The sequence below is a fragment of the Bos indicus x Bos taurus genome, chromosome 5, assembly GCF_003369695.1.
Source record: "Bos indicus x Bos taurus breed Angus x Brahman F1 hybrid chromosome 5, Bos_hybrid_MaternalHap_v2.0, whole genome shotgun sequence".
In the NCBI taxonomy this organism is placed as follows: Eukaryota; Metazoa; Chordata; class Mammalia; order Artiodactyla; family Bovidae; genus Bos; species Bos indicus x Bos taurus.
Window position 1 is genome coordinate 19,381,513 of NC_040080.1, and position 21,066 is coordinate 19,402,578.

Below are 21,066 nucleotides of genomic sequence, written 5' to 3' on the forward strand. Positions count from 1 at the left end.
CTCGTCTGCATCTGCACCCATGGACTCTGCATTCTCTTGTGTTGCACCAGATAAACTTGTGTGCATCTAAATGCAAACCACCATTAAAAAAAATTTTTTTTTTCTTAGTGTAACTTACTTTTTTCACATACTCAAAAACTTTTTTTACTAAATTGATTTACCTCTCTCTGTGCTGTGCTTAATCACTCAGTCGTGTTTAACTCTTTGCAACCCCATGGACTGTGGCCTGCTAGGCTCTTCTCTCTGTGGGATTCTCCAGGTAAGAATACTGGAGTGGGTTGCCATGCCCTCCTCCAGGGGATCTTCCCAACCCAGGGATCGAACCCATGTCTCCCATATTGCAGGCGGATTCTTTACTGTCTGAGCTACCAGGGAAGCCCTTGGCTCTCTCTACTATACCATAAAAATCTCTCCTCTCAACCTCATTATTCTCATCAGCATATAAATATATATTTCACCTGTGAAAAAAACAAAATCTTTGACTATACATATCCTTCTACCAATCCTCCTTCCCCCACTATTTTTTGGTTCCTTTTCCCACAAATCTCCTATCAATATTTGTCCAAACTTACTACTTCCACTTCTTCTTCTCTCATTATTTCATTAACCCACTCCTAAGGCTTTATCTCCATCTGTCAGTTACCAGCGATCTCCATGTTGCCAATTTCAGTGGTTAATTCTCAGTTCTCATTTTATTATGTCTTTCAGAAGCAACTGACTTAGCTGCTCACTCTGTTCTTGAAATTCTTCTGGAAGTCATTTCTTACTTGAATTTCAACACCCTGCCCTTATTTGATTCTGTCAATCATTTTCAGAATCCTTTATTATTTGTTTTCCTGACACTTAAACATTGCCGTGTCTCAAAGTCCAGTCTTCTAACTTAATCTCTTTTCAAGTCATATTGTCTCTAAAGAGTCGCTTTTTGTCCTAGAGTTTTAAATGCTGTATTTAGAGAGTATTTAAACTCTCATTCTCAAACAATTTCTCATTGCAAAGCATCTATCCCTGATTGCTCCCTTCTGATTGAAAATTGTATTTATAACTGCTTCCTCTGACTCTCTACTGAAGTCTTACCGGCACCTCAAATTCAACACAGGATTAAGCATCTGATTCCTCTTCCCTTCCTGGGACTTTTCCTCTAAGTGGTATCTCCATTAAACCGATTGCTTGGGCCAAAAATCTGTGGATTCATCCTTGGTTTCTTTTTTTCTGCTATTTCCAATGTTAAGTTTAACAACAATCAGAATATATCTTTAGTATGCTGATGTCATTTCATCTACCACCGTCTAGTCTAGACCACCACCATCCTTTGTCAGTCCCATGCAAGACTAGTTTAACTTGTCTTCTTGATTCTCCCACTGTTCTCTGACAATTCACTGTCTCACACAAAAGTAAAAATAGATCCTTTAAAAGAAAAATCTATTTATGTCACCCCCTGGGAAACTCCTCTGACAGCTCCGCATGATCCTGAAAATAAATAAATCCAGATTTTTTACCAAAGCCTAGAAGATGTCCAGGACTTGGTGATTCCCTCCCATGTTCTGATCTCATTTTTATGGCTTCACCCATCCTGTTCACTCTGCTGAAGTCATGCTGGTCTCTTTCCTGTTCCTGGAATACACAAAGTCTTTTTGCTTCAGGGCCATGTACTCCCTGTTTGCTCTTCTTGGGGCACTTGGAATATACATATGGCTTTCTCTTATAATTCATTTCTCTGTTCCACCTCACAAAGGCCTTTCTTGACCATTCTACCAGAATAGCAATCCTCCACATATTGTCCTCTGTTTCCTTATGCTGCTTTTTATTGTTCCTAGCGTATTTCATTTGGAGAAGGCAATGGCACCCCACTCCAGTACTCTTGCCTGGAAAATCCCACGGGCAGAGGAGCCTGGAAGGCTTTAGTCTATGGGATCGTGAAGAGTCGGACACGACTGAGCGACTTCACTTTCATTTTTCACTTTCATGCACTGGAGAACGAAATGGCAACCCACTCCAGTGTTCTTGCCTGGAGAATCCCAGGGACGGGGGAGCCTGCTGGGCTGCCGTCTATGGGGTCGCACAGAGTCGGACACGACTGAAGTGACTTAGCAGTAGCAGCAGTAACAGCATATTTCATTACACACATATATGTGATCATATGACATTACATAAAAATATAAATGACCCCTGGTGGCTCAGATGATAGAGAATCTGCCTGCAATGCAGGAGACTCAGGTTTGATCCCTGGGTTGGGACGATCCCCTGGAGAAGAGAATGGCAACCCATTCCAGTATTCTTGCCTGGAGAATCCCATGGAGAGCATGGACAGAAGAGCCTGGTGAGCTACAGTCTATGGGGTTGCAAACAGTTGGACACAACTGAGCAACTAACACAGAGTGTACATATGACAAAATATATTACATGTAACCATATGATGCTATGTATATGTACATACAATTTTTACAGTATATATACATATTAATGCCCAGAACAGTGCCCATTTGTTCATATTAGGTGCTCAATAAATAACTGTTGAAAGAACAAATGACTAAAATTAATATGTAAAAGAATACTATGTTGGCAAATATTGGCCTTTATTTTCAGTTTTTCAAAAGTGATTCCAGTGTTCATAAAGTTGTCTTTTGCAGTACTGTTATTTACAAAATTGATAAGCATTCCTTTTAAAAAATTATTTTTATTTATTTATTATTTTTTGTTGTGCTGGGTGTTGGTTGCAGTGCAAAGGCTCTTTGCTGCTGGGAGGGTTTTCTCTAGTGGGGAGTTGGGGCTGCTCTCTAGTTGCAGCTCACGGGCTTAGTTGCTCCATGACATGTGGAATCTTCCTGGATCAGGGATCAAACCCAAGTCTCCTGCATTGGCAGATGGATTCTCAACCACTGGACCACCAGGCAAGTCCCTGATAAGCACTCCTTTTGTGACAGAACATGAAGAGCTGAAAAGGCTAAATATTAAAGACTTAATGTGTTCTCAGTTCAGTTCAGTTGCTCAGTTGTGTCTGACTCTTGCAACCCCATGAATCGCAGCACGCCAGGCCTCCATGTCCATCACCAGCTCCTGGAGTTCACCCAAACTCATGTCCATTGAATCAGTGATGCCATCCAGCCATCTCATCCTCCGTCGTCCCCTTCTCCTCCTGCCCCCAATCCCTCCTAGCATCAGAGTCTTTTCCAATGAGTCAACTCTTTGCATGAGGTGGCCAAAGTACTGGAGTTTCAGCTTTAGCATCATTCCTTCCAAAGAAATCCCAGGGCTGATCTCCTTCAGAATGGACTGGTTGGATCTCCTCGCAGTCCAAGGGACTCTGAAGAGTCTTCCCCAACACCACAGTTCAAAAGCATCAGTTCTTTGGCACTCAGCTTTCTTAACAGTCCAACTCTCACATCCATACATGACTACTGGAAAAACCATAGCCTTGACTAGACGGACCTTTGTTGGCAAAGTAATGTCTCTGCTTTTGAATATGCTATTTAGGTTGGTCATAACTTTCCTTCCAAGGAGTAAGCATTTTTTAATTTCATGGCTGCAGTCACCATCTGCAGTGATTTTGGAGCCCCCCAAAACAAAGTCTGACACTGTTTCCAATGTTTCCCCATCTATTTGCCATGAAGTGATGGGACCAGATGCCATGATCTTAGTTTTCTGAATATTGAGCTTTAAGCCAACTTTTTCACTCTCCTCTTTCACTTTCATCAAGAGGCTTTTTAGTTCCTCTTCACTTTCTGCCATAAGGATGGTGTCATCTGCATATCTGAGGTTATTGATATTCCTCCTGGCAATCTTGATTCCAGCTTGCGCTTCTTCCAGCCCAGTGTTTCTCATGATGTATTCTGCATATAAGTTAAATAAGCAGGGTGACAATAAACAGCCTTGACGTAACCCTTTTCCTATTTGGAAACAGTCTGTTGTTCCATGTCCAGTTCTAACCGTGGCTTCCTGACCTGCATATAGGTTTCTCAAGAGGCAGGTCATTTTCCAAGTTAAAATGTATTTATTAACATTCTAGTATAGTAATTTGACAGTGAATTAAGCTATGAATTTACTCACAACTGTGTAACTCACATTTCTCTATTTTTAAAAATGTATTTATTTATTTATTTGGCTGTGCTGTTAGCTGTGACATGTGGGATTCAGTTCTGTAACCTGGGATTGAGACCAGACCCCCTGCATTGGGAGTCGTAGCCACTGGGCCACCAGGGAAGTCCCTCTCTATTTTTTTAAAGGCACTTTCTACCCTCCTCTGCCTTTGTCAGTGGTGTTGCCCAGTGCCATTACTGTCACTGCTCTTGTTGCATCCAGGATTGTGGGTACCTTGCTGCTCCAGTGTCACCGGCAGCACCACCTGGGGCACCAGGATGACAGGTGCCTATGCCTCGTCCAAGGCCTCCTGGGGCATAGGCTCTGGTGCTGTGTGCTGTGTGTGTGGGGAATCCAGAATCATGAGTGTCTCTACCATGACCGGAGTTGTTGGGTCATGGATGCTGCCACTGTGTGTGTCAAAGGTGGAGTTACAGGTACCTCTGTGGCTGGAGGGAGAGGATCTCAGGCCCTGCTGCCATGCTGTTCAGTTCCCTGTGGCCATGGGCGCATCTGCACCCAGAAGGTCAGTGTCATGTGCACTTCTCCTGATGCTACCAGCTTGTGTGGGGCTGTGGGCTCAGCCACCAAGTCTGGTGATCCAGAATGGCAGGCACGGCTTCCAGTGGTCTCCTGGCTTTGCCTCCTCTATGTGCCCCAGCCCACCCACCTTTAACGTACAGATGTGTGAAATCCTCTGATGTCCTGGTGTATTGGATGGAGGCACCTTTGCTGAGTTGCAGATGTTTTCCTGGTGGTAGACTGAAGGGGAGCGATAAAGAGAGCATCTCAACCACCATGATGCTGATGTCACACCAAAAAGATTATTCTTGCAGTGGTGGGAGACAATGGTGCTTCAGATTAGGATTTAGAAGGAGATAGGGAGAGCATATTTAGCTAAGTGATGATAATGCCATTGCCAAGACAGTTCATACGTGAGGAGAGGAAAAGTGAGGAGGCGGCAAGAGTTTGACGTGGTTGTAAGACATCCAGGTAGAGGTATCCAGAAGGCATGTACATCTTCAGATGGGATATCCCAGGGTGGTGCTGTGTTCTTATTATAACCCTGTCAGGTAGCACATGGTTAAGTTTCTTTCATTTGGGGCAATGTTAAATCCAATCACTTGATTAAGGTGTTATGTGCCATACTTCTTGTCTGTGAGTTTATGTTTTGCCTTGTAACTAATATTTTATGGGGATACTATCAGACTGTATAAACGTCCTGCTGTGTGCTTAGTCGCTCAGTCATGTCCGACTCTTTGCCACCTACCTACCTACTTCTCAGGGACAGAGAAGCCTGGCAGGCTATAGTCCATTGGGTCACCAATAGTTGGACACAATTGAGCAACTAACACACACATACCTACTTCTCATCAAAATTTCAATGTGTTTGTTTCTGCCAGAAGAGTCATGTTTTCCTCTTTTGTATAATGGGTTATAATCTATTATTTCATTGTTTATTTTGATGCTCAAATAGTCTCAGATTTGGCGAGTAAAAATCCATTTAAGCTGACTCCTGGGTCCTATTGGCATGTCCTCAATTAATCTTGGGCAACTACTTATCTTCTGACCCAAGATATTTCAAGCTTATCTTATAATTTTCCTTTACTATGTTTTTTTTTTTTTTTTTCTTTTAGCGAATGGCATTAGAAATCAAGAATTGGGATGTAGGTATGCCCTTTATTTTTAGGGTGCCCCTACTCCTAGACTTTCTTAGCAAAAGAGCTATGGAGTTATGCATGTTTAAACATACATACACATGTAGATAAATTGATACATACTCTGTTAGGCTTCTGATGCCCCACACGTAGACTAACCCTCCATAAGGACACCCACCTCATCTTGCTCCAACTCTAATATCACAGGAGTGATATTTATTCTTTCTCAATCCGTGTAATTTTAATTTCCTTTTATTGTCTTATTGCATTAGCCAGAACTTCTAATATGCTATTGAGCCAGGCTACTTTCTTTGTGAACATTCTTTTCATCCTTTTAGGAGCTGTACACCGTACTATCTACTATCTTAACTCTCTTCAACTCAGTGTGACATGTCTTACCTATCTCTATCTACTGGTGTTGGGCTGACTTATTCAGAAAACAATGGAAGAGGTAGAGACATGATTTTCACTGGCCAATCCAATACTTCTTTAGTGGTTTGCTACATTTTTCAAATTTACTTTAGGAACCAGTGCTGCTTATAAAATAAACACAATTAAGGAAAAATAAACAGACAAGTCTAGACAGATAAATAGGATTATCTTGCTAAAATGCTATTTATTCTGTGAGGATAAATTCCTTCAGGGGTTGCTTAATTAGTATTATATCTAGTTAAAATAAATAGATAGGTCTGTTTGTAGCTTGTCTTCTCATTTTCTTGACAGAGTCTTTCACAGAGCAGATTTTTAATCATAATGAAGTTTAGCTTATCAATTATTTCTTTCATGGATAATGCCTTTGCTTTGTTATCAAAAAAGGTCATCAATATAACTAATGTCACCTAGATTTTCTTCTGTGTTGTCTTCTAGGGTTTTGAAGTTTTGTATTTTACATTTAGGTCTATGATACATTTTGAGTTAATTTTCTTTGAAAAGTGTGTAGATTCCTTCATTTTCTTTTTTTTTTTTGCATGTGGATGTCCAGTTGTTCTAGCATCATATGTGTTTATTTTGTTAAGTTTATACCTAATTATTTCATTTTGGTGGGGTTGTTAATGTAAATGGTATTGTGCTTTTAAATTCTAAAGTTTACTTGTTCATTTCTGGTGTATAGGAAAGCAATTGACTTTTTATATTAACTTTGTATCCTGCAACCTTCTTATTACTGCTGTATGTAGTGATCTGAAAGAAATAACAACAACAACAACAAAAAAACTCCCATGACTAATATCACAGGAGTGATATTTATTCTTTCTCAATCTGTGTAATTTTAATTTCCTTTTATTGTCTTATTGCATTAGTTAGAACTTCTAATATGATATTGGAAAAAAGTGATAAGAGGGAATATACTTCCTTTGTTTCTCTTAGTGGGAAAATTTTAGTTTTGCACCAGTAAGTGTGATATAAGTTGTAAGTTTCTAGTAAATTTTTTTTTTTTTTTATCATGTTGAGGAAGTTCTCCTCTGTTTCTGTTTTGCTGAGTGGTTTTGTTTTTTAGGGCTTCCCTGATAGCTCAGTTGGTAAAGAATCTGCCTGCAATGCAGGAGACCCTGGTTTGATTCCTGGGTCAGGAAGATCTGGAGAAGGGATAGACTACCCACTCCAGTATTCTTGGGCTTCCCTTGTGTCTCAGCTGGTAAAGACTCTGCCTGCAATGAGGGAGACATGGGTTCAATCCTTAGGTTGGGAAGATCCCCTGGAGAAGGGAAAGGCTGCCCATTCCAGTATTCTAGTCTAGAGAATTCCATGGATAGTCCATGGGGTTGCAAAGAGTTGGACACAACTGAGCGACTTTCACTTTTGTTTTTTTTATCACGAATGGGTGTTGGATTTTATTAACTGCTTTTTTCTGTATCTACTGATACCATGTAATATCAATTTCTTCTTTAGCCTATTGATGTAATGGGTTACACTAATTGATTTTCAAATATTTAACCAGATTTGCATAACTGTGATAAATTCCACTTGGTTATTGTGTATAATTCTTTTATACACTGTTGGATATGATCTACTATTTTTTTTTAAAGATTTTTGCACTTATGCCCATAAGAAATATTGTTCTGTAGTTTTATTTTATCGTATTGCCTTGGTACAGTTTTAGTATTATGTTAATCCTGGGCTTATAAATTGAGTTAGAAAATATTTCCTTGTCTATCTTTTGAAAGAGACTGAAGATAATTGGGATAACTCTTTCCTTAGATGTTTGATAAATTCACCAGTGAACCTATCTGGGCCTGATGGTTTCTGTTTTGCAAGGTTATTAATTATTGATTCAATATCTTCAATAGATATAGGTCAGTTTGAATTGTCTATTTCTCCTTGTAGGAGTTTTGGGAAAAGTGGCCTTTCAAGAAGTTAGTCTATTTCATTTAGATTATTAAATTTGTGGGCAATGCATTGTTCATAGTATTCCTTTGTTATCCTTTTACTGTCCTTATAATCTAGCAATTCCATTCCTGAGTATTTATCTATTGAAAACAAAACCACTAATTTGAAAAGATATATGCTCCCCTATGTTCATTGCAGTATTATATACAATAGCCAAGATATGGAAGCAACCCAAGTGTCCATTGACAGGTGATTGGATAAAGAAAATGTGACATACAAATACAAAGGAATATTACTCAGCCACATTAAAGAATGAAATATTACTATTTACAACAACATGGATGTACCTGGAGGATATTATGCTAAGTGGAATGTGTCAAACAGAGAAAGACAAATGCCATATAATTTCACTTACATGTGGAATTTAAAAAAAGAGAGAAGTGAACAAACATAAGAAAACTGAAACAAATTCATTGATACAGAGAGCAAACAAGTGGTTGCTAGGGGAGGGGAGTAGGGGGAATTAGTGAAGCAAGTGTGGGAGATTAAGAGGCACAAACTTCTAGTGAGAAAAGAAATGAGTCTTGTGGATGAAATGTACAACATTTATGGGGAATATAGTCAATAATATTGTAATATTTTTTTATGGTGACAGATGGCAAGTAGACTTATTGTGGTGATCATTTTGTATAGAAATATCAAATCACCGTGTTGTGTGTCTGGAACCAACATAGCATTGTAGGTCAATTGCACTTCAATCACAAAAAGAAATATAACATTGCTTTACTTGCTTTGTGCGTTTATGCTAAGTTGCTTCAGTTGTGTTTGACCCTTTGCTACCGTGCAGATCCTAGCCCACCAGGCTTCTCTGTCTGGGATTCTCCTGGCAAGAATACTGGAGTGGGTTGCCGTGCCCTCCTCCAGGGGATTTTCCTGACCCAGGGATCGAACCTGTGTCTCTTAAGTCTCCTACGTTGGCAGGCAGGCTCTTTACCACTAGTGCCATTTGGGAATTGAATTAAATCTGACTCTGCTTTCATTCTTCTAAAATTCTTAATGAGACTTAATCTTCATTTTTATTAGAGCCTTCCCCACACTGGGGTTTGTCAAACAGAATATTTGGGAAGCTGCTTTTGTCTTTGCATGAAACTGGTTACTCCTCATATGACCACGCCATTGTCCAGCCCTTCAGCCATTTTGAAGCCTGGCTACTTGGCTGCTTCTATGCTCTATCTGGACGCGGGAATATTTCCTGAGACTGAGAGCTCTGTGGTCCAGAATGTGCCTCACACAGCTACTTAGCTCAGAGGTCCTGTCTATTACCCTGAGTGCAATGATGGAGGTGACCCAGTGCCCACTCCCCTGGGTCCCATGAGCTCCACTCACGTCCTGGTTTTGATTTCTTTCTGCCAGTGGGGCTTCTCTCTCTCTCTTTTATAAAAAAAAAGAAAGATTTTGATTTTGTATTGGGATATAGCCGATTAACAATGCTGTGATAGTTTCAGGTGAACAGCAAAGGGACTCAGTCACACATATACATATATCCATTCTCCTGCAAACTCCCTTCCCATCCTGGCTGCAGTGGGGCTTCGCTTTAACGTCTCTGCAAAAGACTTCTTTTTCTTCTTCCTCAGGAGCACCTCGAGTGATTTGCCCAAGTGCCAGGGCTTTTGCATAGTATCTTTAAGCAACCTCTGCTTCTAAGCTTGAAAATTCTTAAGGAGAAAGGCCACAAGGACGTGGCTACACTTGGAAATAGGGAAGGGGAAAAAAAAAAAAAACCATAGGATAAGAATCAGCACAGATTACAATCTTTTCAAATCCTTTGCAGTCGTGAAACCAAAATAGTCTTTAACATTTTCGTAAATTATTCTTCCACATTAAGAAGGGAAAAATGCTGGGAAAACAGAGGTATTTTGCTTACTTTGGGAAAAGAAATGTGAACTTGTATAGTTTCAGTTAAGATTTGTCCATGTAACTGTTTGGGGGGAAAAAGAAAAAAAAAAAGATAAAGGAAAGGGGAAAAGCAGGCTCATCTTGTTATTATTTGAGAAATTCCTGTTTTCATATATATAGTTCCATAACCTCGTATTATTGAATAAAAATTAGTGTAGAGACTTCTGCTGATCTGTGTGATTTTCTTGTACAATAGTTAAAATGACCCTTCTTCCAATTTCTTCTTTGGTTCTTGTTTGGAAGTGCTGTTACTGTCCCACACACATATCTTTCCTGCTTCTGCAAGCAAACATATGGTTCTGGAAATCTGGAATTTTAATCCCAGGATTCAATAAAGAGCACTAGTATTGAAACCTAACTGTTCCGCCCCACCACCCCCGCCCCCACCACCTGGGGAGTAGTGATATGTTGGGAGAATGTGACTATCTTTGCTTCCTGTTTCTACCATTTCTACCATTCCTTATGAAAAAATACATGAGCAATCTTTCACCTTATGAGAAAGGGATCAAAATGCGTAGTAATAAGTGGTATTAAACACATCATTTGAGGAAAAAGACCAGAACACAGCTTCTTCTCTCTTTGGAAAATATGAAGACGAAATTTAAAAAGTGGTCTGGATTAGGGAGAGAATTCTTAGACTTCTAACTGCCCTGCCCTCTTACCCTGTCTCTTGTCGGCCTATGTATTCTCTATGATTGAGAAATCCCTTGTTTCAAACAAAATTCTTTCTTACATTCTAATTCAGATCTTTTGGATCATTTTCAGAGATTTCTTTCACGTTTCCCATTGTGAAATTCTGTGTCTTGTGATTATGGTCTACAATAAGGCTAAGTAGAACAGTTTCTCATGCTGCTGCTGGCTTTTTCTCTGCAACAGTTTAGAAAAAAAAATGAGATGTATAGAAACATCTCTGAGATGTTTAAAATACCATGCAAATATAAAATTATATCAATATTTTATTTTCCTACCAAAAAAGAAAGAGAAAGAGAAGACCTCACATAAAAATAAAAAATGAATGGACAAAATTCCTTCACAAGTATATTGTGTAGGTTAAGAATTCTCTGACCAAAAGGCCTGCAATGGAAACAAAACTGAGTTTCTGAATCAAGTGAAACTTCTCTCCTTTCCTTTGCTTAATGGGTCATTTAAAGGATGCTGAAAACAGAGATGGGCTTCCCCCGTGGCTCAGCGGTAAAAAAATCCACCTGCAATGTAGGAGCCACAGGAGACTCGGGTTCGATCCCTGGGTCAGGAAGATCCCCTGGAGGAGGGCATGGCAAACCACTCCAGTATTCTTGCCTGAAGAATCCCATGGACAGAGGAGCCTGGTGGGCTACAGTCCAAAGGATCGCAAAGAGTCAGACACAACTGAAGTGATTTAGCACGCATGCACGAAAATAGAAACCCACAGTAGGGCTGAAAAGGAGACACAACCAGCTCAGGTTGATAGATGATTCTTGCAAATTAAATGCAATTAACGAGGAATTATACATACATAAGGATGAAACAGCAGGGGGTGTGGCAGCCCAGAACACTGAGATGTAGACAGTGAAGCCATTATTTTGAAGGGAAATAGATTCTAATCATGGTTTTCTCTTTCTGGTGCCCAGCTCCCATTCTGAAGCTATCCAGGAGCCCACCAACAGTTGCCTCTTTAGAAGAAAATATCTCTTATCTAAAAAATCCCAGTGGATTTAGGAGATCTGTGTCAGGAACTTGGGTCAAAGGGCAAAACTTCAAATAAAACATGCTCTAAGTACTCTTATCACTTAGGAAATTCCAAGGGGATTTTTAGGAGTGCTATGCTGGGAACCAGGGGTAGACAGATAGACACATAGGCAGACAGACACACATATATAAAATGTCACCTATCTTAATGGGGTTTTTTTAATGTGGATTTTAGAATCAGCATCTCTGATCCTAATGGTTTTTGAGCTAAGATTACATAAAATGTAAATAAATTTAGGGAGTATTGACATTTGACATTTTCATGATGCTGACTTTTAACCTATCCAAAAATATAGGATGCTTTATTAAATAACATTTGTTCAAGTCCTTTTTTTGTGTTCTTCATTACTATTTAAATTTTTTTCTTATATATATTTTAAACATTTCTTTCACATTTATTCCTGGGTATCATGAGAAAAATCAAACCCAAAATAAAAATCAAAGTACAGAATCAATGTACTTTGGGATAAAAATAAAGTCAAAGTTTTGACTGTAGCATCCAACATTAAGGTTCAGAACTAAATAAAGTTATGCCTAGCAGTTACTTTTGAATAGAAAAAAATGATTTCTGAGAAATTTAAGGGTATTCCTCTCTGACTGTATTTGCTAGACAACAGGAATTCTAATAATCTAGTTCATAGGAGCCTTGTAGGTGACCTAAGGAAGAGATATGCCTTTTGGAGAGGTTTGTGGGTATTGGTTTTGTCTCATGGAATAAATCTCATTAAAACTAATATGTAACCATGACATTTAAAAGAATTGTACTAACAGAAGCACTTCCAGATGGGACTTCAAAGGACAGAGATGGTTCAAAGGGAAAAGGAGATTTCAGAGCCCTCAAACATCTACAGACTAGAAGAAGACTGAGAGCATATCTCAGCTGAAAACATATGCCTTTTCTCATGGGAAATAAAGGATGAATTAGAGTGTAGAGTGGATTCCAGAGTCACAGAGAACCACTCTGAGGAAGCAAGACAACCCTAATCAGAGAACTGGTGACAACTGCCTGGTCAGATTTCAGAGTGCTATGGACCATGAACTGGAGTGGCCTCCCGTGCTCCACCTTTTTGAATAGAAGTATCTGTCACAGTTGTCCTGGGATTGTCCCCAGAGTGGTGGTAGATAACTAACATTTCTGTTTAGTTCACAGAAGCAGCATGAGAAACTGTTCTACTTAGCCTTATTGTAGACCATAATCACAAGTGTAGTGAGAACTACACTAAAGGAACTGAAATTGAGCAGATGACCCCCAAGGAGTCTCATCTATAGCTGGACCTAATTTAGATGCTGGATTTCAAGCCTGAGGCTGATGTCATCATATGACAAGACATCAAGTGTTGGAGGGGAACATGGATGAGTTTTTTTTTTTTTAACATGGAAGCAAGATGCAAATCAGTGGGGGGCTTATGGAAGATTATGAAAGCTTAGTGGTTAGAGATTGTTCCTTAATAAACCATGCCTTTCAGTATTCTCAGGCTTATGTGGGTCCCTCTCCTTGCCCTATGCCTTGCTTTTGAAAAAGGGTAGTGACGGAAGTGGTACTATGTGACTTCCAAAGCTAGGCACAAGAAGCTCTTCAGGTTCTGCCCCATTCCCTAGAATGCTTATTAATACATGGGACACAGTCTCCTGGAATCCCACTCCAAGTCCTGAGCCATTTGGAGAGGACATGTGCCAACACTCTGGGCAGCATTTCTAGATGAGCCACCAGGTGATGGCCAGCACGAACTGCATGCCATCTGAGGAGCCATCTTGGATACCCAGTCCAGTTGAATCTTCAGAGGACCAAAGCCCTAGCCAACATCTGACTTCAACTGCAAGAGAGAACCAAAGCAAATAATGCCCTGTTGGGTGAACCTGGTCAAACCGTAAAACCATGAGAGAAAAATGATAAAGTATTGTTTTAATTCATTACACTCTAGGTAGATAACTGGAACACATAGCAACACAGCACACATACCCACACACACACATGACTTGTAGCAGAGACTGGCTAGTGTTGCACTGAGTTTCTTTCCTTTTCCTCCTGAATACACAGAAAGACTGTCTCATCATGCAACTGAGTTCTGGCTAATGGAGCATAAGTAAATGTCATGTATGTCATATCCAGGTTTGCTGTATTAAAACTTCCTGTGGGCACCTTTATATCACTGTTTGATGGATAAGTATTTGGAAGTGACACACATGAAAATGACAAAGTTAGGTTATTGTGCTTTGTCACTGAGTTTTAGGGTTTATTGTTTTAGCAGCTAATGTAAAATCAACTAAATACACAGCTGTAACAAATTGGCAGTCCATACATGAGATTGATATTTAATTTTCTTTTTTGTGTGATTCTTATGATATTAAACTTAAAATAATTTATATAGGTATTCTTTTTCTGCTCTCTAAATATTGTTTTTAGGATTGGGATTATCATTTCCTTGAAAGTATGATGAAATTTTTCTGTAAAATATTGTTATGCTGTCTTTTGTAAGTGAAGGATTATTTTTTACTCCTAATTCACTTTCATTTCTGGTTTATTCAATTTTTCAAAATATTCTGTCCTCACGTTTGATAATTTGTATAATTTTTGTTCTTCTCAGTTCAGTTCAGTTCAGTCGCTCAGTCGTGTCCGACTCTTTGTGACCCCATGAATTGCAGCACGCCAGGCCTCCCTGTCCATCACCAACTCCTGGAGTTCACCCAAACTCATGTCCATCGAGTCAGTGATGCCATCCAGCCATCTTATCCTCTGTTGTCCCCTTCTCCTCCTGCCCTCAATCCCTCCCAGCATCATACTCTTTTCCAATGAGTCAACTCTTCACATGAGGTGGCCAAAGTACTGGAGTTTCAGCTTTAGCATCATTCCTTCCAAAGAAATCCCAGGGCTGATCTCCTTCAGAATGGACTGGTTGGATCTCCTTGCAGTCCAAGGGACTCTCAACATTATATTTTTCATTGAGGCTTTCAAAATTTACCATTTATATGTTTTATTAATCTTTAGAATACAGACTTTTGTTTTCTTGATTCTATCATTTTGTTGACTTTCATTTTATTAACTTCTGTTCTTCACAATTCACTGTCAACACTCTTTATATATTGCTTTCCCCCCCATTTTTCTAGCTCATTTCATTCATATAACAACCTTTCTTGATTTTTTAATTCATATAATGTTTAGGTTTTATAAAATGTACTTCCATGTGTACTAGATATTTAAACAAATAAATCAGGTATTTTGACATAAAATGTTTTAATTCTTGTTCAGTTCTAAATGTTTTGTAACTTTCATTGTTACTTCCTTTTAATTTTAAAGTTTTTATGATGGAGCATTTCAAACATACATAAAATTAAACAAAATAATAAATGAATCCAAATATATACACAATGTTATTATTTTTATAATATGTTTTTAATAGGCTTTTATCCTGCTCTCCTGACATAGGTTCCACTCAGAAAAATAGTAGTCTTTAAAAGTAGTGGTAGTAGTAATAGTTTTTAAAAGCATCATTTGAACAGAAATGCTAAAGTTACCCTCAAAAATAATCCTAATGATTGGCTACCAGTCACCCATGACCACATTGAAAATCTTTCTGGTTTATAATTTATCTGCAAGGCATCTTTTATATGTAAAGTGAGAAATCACCAATCCTGTGTAAATTTTAATGGGGAATATTTTTTGTAAATATATAAAACTCTCCATGTATATATGTACACATATTCTTTATCTGTTTATCTAACTGTTCTAAATATACTAAAAGTCTATATCCACAGTATTGTATTAATATAATGAACCACTAGACTCTCAATACCCAGTTCTAACATCCAAGGACATCTACGCGCACTCTTACCTTAGCTATACCATATCCACATTCCATCTACATTCACCTCCTAACCACCTCACCTTTCCCATTATCATTTTGAAGCAAAACTCCAAAATATTTCAACATATATTTCCAGAAGGAAAGGATTATTTTTAAACTAAAACATGCTACATTATGGTACCTAAACATTTAACAAAATTTTTTAATATCATCCATATTTAAATATTCAGCCAGTGCAAATTTATAATTCTTTATTAAAATGTCATGTTTTTTTATTGGAGTAAATTGCTCTACAGTGTTGCATTAGTTTTTGCTGTACAACAACATGGATCAGCCAAATGTGTACATATAACCCCTCCTTCTTGAGCCTCCCTCCCACGCCCCCATCCCACCCCTCCAGGTCATCACAGATGTCATTATGTTTTAAAAGATGTCTTTGAAATCATTATCAAAATTAGGCCTATACATTGTGATTGATTAATTGATTGATATGCCTTTTAAATCTTTCTAATTTTATAGGTGGTCTCTGCTTCTGATTCTGAGACAATTTATTTGTTGGAGAAATCAAATTGTCAGTTTTCCATGGTATGAATTGTGCAAATTATATGCCTGTGATATAATTTAACACGTTCCTTACCTTCTGTGTACATATAATCTGCAATATGAGTTTAATTACTCCCAACTGTACATTTTAAATATTTTTATAGTCCATACCTTTCACCTGAAAGAATGATTCTGTGAGGGTGGGGTCTGAGGTTTGTCATGCTTCCTAATGACTACTTATTGTGTTTATGACTATTATTGACCCCATGAAAAACATGACTTCAAGAATATAGAATAAGTGAAATAAAAAATATAATACTTTCTTATAATTTTAAGGTATCTTAAGGAATGAAAGGGTAGCAATAACTAGGAAAGGCAAAGCAAAGATATAAGGGAGAGACTGAAATAAAAAAACATTATTGAGGAAGAGATGTTGGGTGAGACTTACGGTTCCACAGAATCTGAGGCGCTGGTAGCAAACCGAATGACGAGAAGTAGCAGGAGACATGAGTGAAGAAGTCTGCCTTCCCCCATAGTGAGGGACAAACCGCAGGCACCGTGTCGTGCCCAGCTCCTGCCCTCAGCCTGGTCCTTGAGACCTTTCAAATTTAGCAGACTTTATATGCTATTTGCAGACAAGCTCCACCTAGTGCCTCCAAATGGAGTTCATGGTTGGACACAGATTTCCCGAAAGGGTTGATGCTCTCAGCGATTGCTTCATTAGTCTCAAGGCTAAACTCTGTCTGACAGGCTCTGAGTCATTTCCAGACAATAAAAATTTATGTTCCAGGGAGAATTAACCTTCTTTAACTTTGACAGCAAAGCTCCGGAGGAGGAACTTTCAACCCATCCTTCTTCAACTCCTTCAAAATTCTTGCAAGTAGGTGTCAAAGAAAGCTACCTTTGAAGGTCAAGGGATGTGTCATTATGCCAGTAACTCATTCAATGACTTTAGGGGGACTTCTTGACAGAGGATTGAGTAAGCAGCTCTGGAGAAAGTAATTCAAAAGAAATGCTTGTGCTTGACTAAAATTGCAGGTGTTCTCCCCGTCTTCTCCATCCCCCTCACTTCATCACGACCCACCCATCTACCACTCTCTTCTAGCCTTCCTCAAGCTGCAGCCAAGCCCTGCTCCCAACATACTTCCCCTGTATCACTAACACTGTGGATCCACCCCACCCTCAACATTTTTCTGCAGACTTGCTAGGGCTGAGCAGTAGACACAGTTCGCACAGGGCACCTCTTGATCACCTGGTGCTGGTGGCCGGAGGGACTAACCTCCCCGGGCCTCACAGGTCTGTAATGGTTGGAAAGATAGTTCTAGGCAGGCTGTCACACCCAGGGCATTGCGCAGACAGCAGAAAAAAAACTACCCATAGTCTGCCTGTGAAAAAGACATTTACTTGTCCCGGAGCTTCAACCTTAGGGACAGGCTTCAGCACTGCCGCTCATCTAGGGGCTGCAGACGCACTTGTAGGGAATATAGGCAGGAAGATGCAGTCTTTGCACCCTCCCATTGTTGCATTGTCCCCTGACCTTGCCATGGCTTGCTGGGATCTTCCAGCAATGAGCTTATAAACTCAGAGGAAGGCTTAGTTCTGGCAACTATTGCCCAGAAACACTCCCGGATCTCCTGGTCTGGAGGTCAGCAGGGATTGCAGACCCACAGGACTGTATGTACTTTAACAGCTGTTGCCTGAGGATCTGGCTTTCGATCTGTCTGAAACTAGGCACTGACTCTGGGAGCAAGCTTTCTGGAACACTGACAGGTCTTAAAACACCCTCAACAACTGGGACCCGTCAAGAATAAATCAGCCTGCTTAACACACTGATTTGAGACAACCAAGAGCTAGGGTGAGGATAAATGATAAGTTTCACTTCATACGCAGGACACTCTTTCAGTGGGAAAGTGGGCTGTTTTACTTAGCATGCAGACTCAAACACAGAGAGTCAAGCAAAATGAGGAAACGGGGGAAGATGCTTCAAATGAAAGAACAAAACAAAACTTCAGAAAAAAAACTTAACAAAATGGAGATACCTATGGCTGAGTCATGTTGATGCATGACAAAAATCATCACAATATTGTAAAGTAATTATCCTCTGATTAAAATAAATAAATAAATTTTTAAAAATGGAGATACGTAAATTATCTGGAAAAAAAAGTTCAAAAGAATAGTTGAAAAATGCTCACTGAACTTGAGGAAGAATGGATGAACACAGTGAGAGCTTCAGCAAAGATAAATAAGAAAGTGCTGAACAGAAGTCATAGAGCTGAAGAATATAATAACTGAACTGAAAATAGGCTCGAGGGGTTCAACGGAAGATGAAGTGGAGCAGAAGACAGGATCAGTGACCTGAAAGAGCAGTGGAACTCATCCAAATAGAGCAGCAAAGAGAAAAAAGAATGTCGAAAGAGTGGAGGCAGGTAAAGAGTTCCTATGGGACAACATCAAGCAGAATGACATTCACATTAAAGGAGTCCCAAAAGGAGAAGACAGAAAGAGCTTGAAAACTTGAGAAATAATGGCTGAAAACGTCCCTAACAAAGGGGAAGAAACAGATATTCAGGTACAGGAAGCACAAAGAGTTCCTTATGAGAGGAACCAAAGAGATCTCTATCAAGGCATGTTATAATTAAAATCAAAAGTTGAAGAGAGAATCTTAAAAACAGCAAGAGAGAGAAAGAAAAAAAAAGACCTTGTTACATACAAGGGAACTTCCATCGGACTATCAGCTGAGTTTTCAGCAGAAACTTTGCAGGTCAGAAGGGAGTAGCAAGATATACTTAAAGTTGTGAAGGAAAAAACTCACCAAGAATCTCTACCCAGCAAGGCCACCATTTAGAACTGAAGGAGAGAGAAAAAGTTTTCCATAGAAGCAAAAGCTAAAGGAGTTTATCACCACAAAACCAGCTTTATAGGAAATGGGCTTCTTTAAGCTGAAAATATACTAATAACTTGAAAACGTATGTAAGTAAAAATCTAACTGGTAAAGGCAAGTAAATAGTAAAGATAGTGGTTAACTGTGGTTATTTGTACTAGTACAAGACAGGTTTTCTAGGACATGTTTAACTTTAAAAGCAAATATACTTCATGAAAAAGAATGCTTCGCCTAAGATCAAGCAGAATAAGAATTACTAGGATTGAATGAACAAGGAGGGAAATTAAAATGTGGATATTTATTTAGAATATGATAAGTCTTTATCCCCCTGGAGGAGGAAACAGCAACCCACTCCAGTATTGTTGCCTGAAAAATTCCATGGACAGAGGAGCCTGGCAGGCTACAGTCCAAAAGCATTGCAAAGAGTTAGACACAAGTGAGCAACTCAACACACACACACACACACACACATACACACAAAGGTATTTTTTAAATGTATTTTTAACAAATATTGGGGAAAGTTCTTCCTCTTTCTTTTAAAAAAAACTTTATTTATTTTTGGCCGTGCTATGTGGGCTTCTCTTTAGTTTCAGTGAGTAGGGGCTACTCTTCTGCTTGAGATGCTCAGACTTCTCTTGTTGCAGAGCACAGGCTCTCAGGCATGTAGGCTTCAGTAGTTGCGGCTCCAAGGTTTTAGAACACAGGCTCAGCAGTTGTGGCACGCAGACTTGGTTGTTCCTCAGCATGTGAGATCTTCCCGGACCAGGAACTGAACCTGCGTCTCCTGCATTGGCAGGTGGATTCTTTACCTCTGAGCCACCAGGGAAGCCCTTCCCCTTTTTGCTCTATATCTAGCACCCAATTTAGTAGATTCTGTTTCTGTATGTAGATGGAGACAAAGCATTTAAAAATGGTATCTGATTTGCACTAACTCTCTTAAAATTCAGAACAAAAACTTACTGAAAAAGTAAAAATATATCCATAATTTTCATGGCAACATAGTTAATTGCATTAGTTTAATAAGAATATGTCTTTTTTTAAAATCTAGACATAATTTAGACAGACTGATTGTGTAATTAAGGCCTACCAGAAAAATAATTTTTGAAAATAATTCTTATTTAATCAGTCATGACAACCTCACAATAGAGAAATATGGGTGGAGTCAATATTTACAAAGTCCTCAAAGGAAACTGACATGGTGTATGACATATAGGGTGCCAGGCTCATACACAAAGAAAATTGTTTCCTGGCAGGCCAAGGATCTTGGGAATTTGGGCGGGGGAGGCTTCTAGAGGAGAGGAATTCCTCTGACTTTGTAGTTACTGCAGGTAATAACACAAGTTTTCAGTTCAGTCGTTCAGTCGTGTCCAACTCTTTGTGACCCAGTGGACTGCAGCATGCCAGGCTTCCCTGTCCATCAGTAACTTCTGGAGCTTGCGCAAACTCATGTCCATAGAGTCAGTGATGCCATCCAACCATCTCATTCTCTGTTGTTCCCTTCTCCTCCTGCCTTCAATCTTTCTCAGCAGAAGAGTCTTTTCCAGTGAGTCAGTTCTGCGCATCAGGTGGCCAAAATATTGGAGCTTCAGTTTCAGCATCAGTCCTTCCAATGAAAATTCAGTACTGATTTCCTTTAGGATTGACTGGTTTGATCTCCTTGCAGTCCAAGGGATTCTTGAAAGTCTTCTCCAACATCACAGTTCAAGAGCATCAGTTTTCCGTGCTCAGCCTTCTTTATGGTCCAACTCTCACACCCATATATGACTACTAGAAAAACCATAGCTTTGACTAGACGGACCTTTGTCAACAAAGAAATGTCTCTACTTTTTAATATGCTTTTAATCTGTTTTTAAATACGTCATAGCTTTTCTTTCTTCCAAGGAGCAAGAGTCTTTTAATTTCATGGCTGCAGTCACCATCTGCAGTGATTTTAGAGCCCAAGAAAATAAACTCTGTCACTGTTTTCAAATTCTAGAGGTTCTTAAAAGTTTAAACCAAAACACTAATTTGAAAAGATATATCCACCTTCATGTTCACTTCAGCATTATTTACAATAGCTAAATTATGGATTCAATCTAAATGTCCATTGATAGATAAA

General features: G+C 39.2%; 1 protein-coding gene across 1 annotated transcript in view; it reads right to left on the reverse strand.

Moving 5' to 3' along the window:
• The window catches only part of LOC113892422 (alpha-2-macroglobulin), a 72,425-nt gene extending 55,742 nt beyond the window's left edge, over positions 1 to 16,683 (reverse strand). Inside the window, exon 1 of the mRNA XM_027541260.1 lies at positions 16,536 to 16,683. Within this exon, the coding sequence (XP_027397061.1) occupies positions 16,536 to 16,621 (86 nt within the window). The 5' untranslated portion in view covers positions 16,622 to 16,683. The remainder of the gene's footprint in view (positions 1 to 16,535) is intronic.
• Between the last annotated feature and the right edge of the window lie 4,383 nt (positions 16,684 to 21,066).